The sequence below is a fragment of the Nanorana parkeri genome, unplaced genomic scaffold (genome assembly GCF_000935625.1).
Source record: "Nanorana parkeri isolate BGI_ZX_2015 unplaced genomic scaffold, ASM93562v1 scaffold3962, whole genome shotgun sequence".
NCBI lineage: Eukaryota > Metazoa > Chordata > Amphibia > Anura > Dicroglossidae > Nanorana > Nanorana parkeri.
This window is the reverse complement of record NW_017310229.1, coordinates 21,588-23,167: the sequence shown is the minus strand read 5'-3', so window position 1 is coordinate 23,167 and position 1,580 is coordinate 21,588. Positions and strand designations below refer to the sequence as shown.

The 1,580-nt window shown below is 55.9% G+C and overlaps 1 protein-coding gene across 1 annotated transcript in view; it reads left to right on the top strand.

Annotated features, from left to right (window-relative positions):
* Positions 1-373: 373 nt before the first annotated feature.
* Positions 374-1,580, top strand: part of DRC7 (dynein regulatory complex subunit 7) — a gene marked incomplete at its 3' end in the record, with an annotated part of 22,758 nt that continues 21,551 nt past the window's right edge. The window contains exons 1-2 of the mRNA XM_018575458.1: positions 374-563; positions 1,474-1,580. The exon at positions 1,474-1,580 is cut by the window's right edge and continues 17 nt beyond it. Of these exons, the coding sequence (XP_018430960.1) occupies positions 393-563; positions 1,474-1,580 (278 nt within the window). The remainder of the gene's footprint in view (positions 564-1,473) is intronic.

Sequence of the window (1,580 nt, the reverse complement as noted above, 5' to 3'; positions counted from 1 at the left end):
TTGGGGTGTTGCCGGGCCCTTTGTTGGGGTGTTGTTGGGTCCTTAGTCGGGGTGTTGCAGGGCCCTTTGTTGGCGTGTTTTTGGGCCCTTTGTTGGGGTGTTGCCGGGCCCTTTGTTGGGGTGTTGACGGGCCGTTTGTTGGGGTGTTGACGGGCCCTTTGTTGGGGTGTTGTTGGGCCCTTTGTTGGGGTGTTGTCGGGCCCTTTGTCGGCGCGTTGTCGGGCCCTTTGTCGGCATGTTGCAGGGCCCTTTGTCGGCGTGTTGTCGGGCCCTTTGTTGGGGTGTTGCAGGGCCCTCTGTCAGCATGTTGCAGGGCCCTTTGTCGGCGTGTTGTCGGGCCCTAACCCCCAGTCCCCTCCCCCTCATTGGGTAATATCGCTTTGTGTTGCAGGATGCCGGATGATTTTGGGGAGAACGAGTCCTTTCCATCCTCATACACCACAAACTCCCCGAAGGAGAGAACTCTGCTCGGCATGGCCAACAACTTCTGCCGCCAGTACAGCCATCTGTATCCCGACCGCAAACCCCTCTTCATCTGTCCAGTCAATGAGTGCCGAGTGGAGGTGACCCACCAGCAACATGGAGGATGAACGTCTGGTGGGGAATGTCTGGTGGGGAATGTCTGGTGGGGAATGTCTGGTGGGGAATGTCTGGTGGGGAACGTCTGGTGAGGAATGTCTGGTGAGGAACGTCTGGTTGGGAATGTCTGGTGAGGAATGTCTGGTGAGGAATGTCTGGTGGGGAATGTCTGGTGGGGAATGTCTGGTGAGGAATGTCTGGTGGGGAATGTCTGGTGGGGAACGTCTGGTGGGGAATGTCTGGTGGGGAATGTCTGGTGAGGAACGTCTGGTTGGGAATGTCTGGTGAGGCATGTCTGGTGAGGAATGTCTGGTGTACGGTGAGGAACGTCTGGTGTACGGTGAGGGACGTCTGGTGAGGAATGTCTGGTGGGGAATGTCTGGTGGGGAATGTCTGGTGGGGAATGTCTGGTGGGGAATGTCTGGTGAGGAACGTCTTGTGGGGAACGTCTGGTGAGGAATGTCTGGTGGGGAATGTTTGGTGAGGAATGTCTGGTGGGGAATGTCTGGTGAGGAATGTCTGGTGGGGAATGTCTGGTGAGGAACGTCTGGTGGGGAACGTCTGGTGGGGAACGTCTGGTGAGGAACGTCTGGTGAGGAACGTCTGGTGTACGGTGAGGAATGTCTGGTGAGGAATGTCTGGTGTGGAATGTCTGGTGGGGAATGTCTGGTGAGGAATGTTTGGTGGGGAATGTCTAGTGAGGAATGTCTGGTGTACGGTGGGGAATGTCTGGTGGGGAATGTCTGGTGGGGAATGTCTGGTGAGGAATGTCTGGTGGGGAACGTCTGGTGAGGAATGTCTGGTGAGGAACGTCTGGTGAGGAATGTCTGGTGAGGAATGTCTGGTGGGGAATGTTTGGATACATTCAATTTGGTGTCTTGTTTCTCACTACAGAAGTTTGTCGGCACCACTCTTCACCGCGCTCTCCTGCCGTACTCTGACCTGTATAACTGGAAGGAATGTGCGCAGTTTGTGTCGGAGTTTCTCAGCATGGAGCCCAT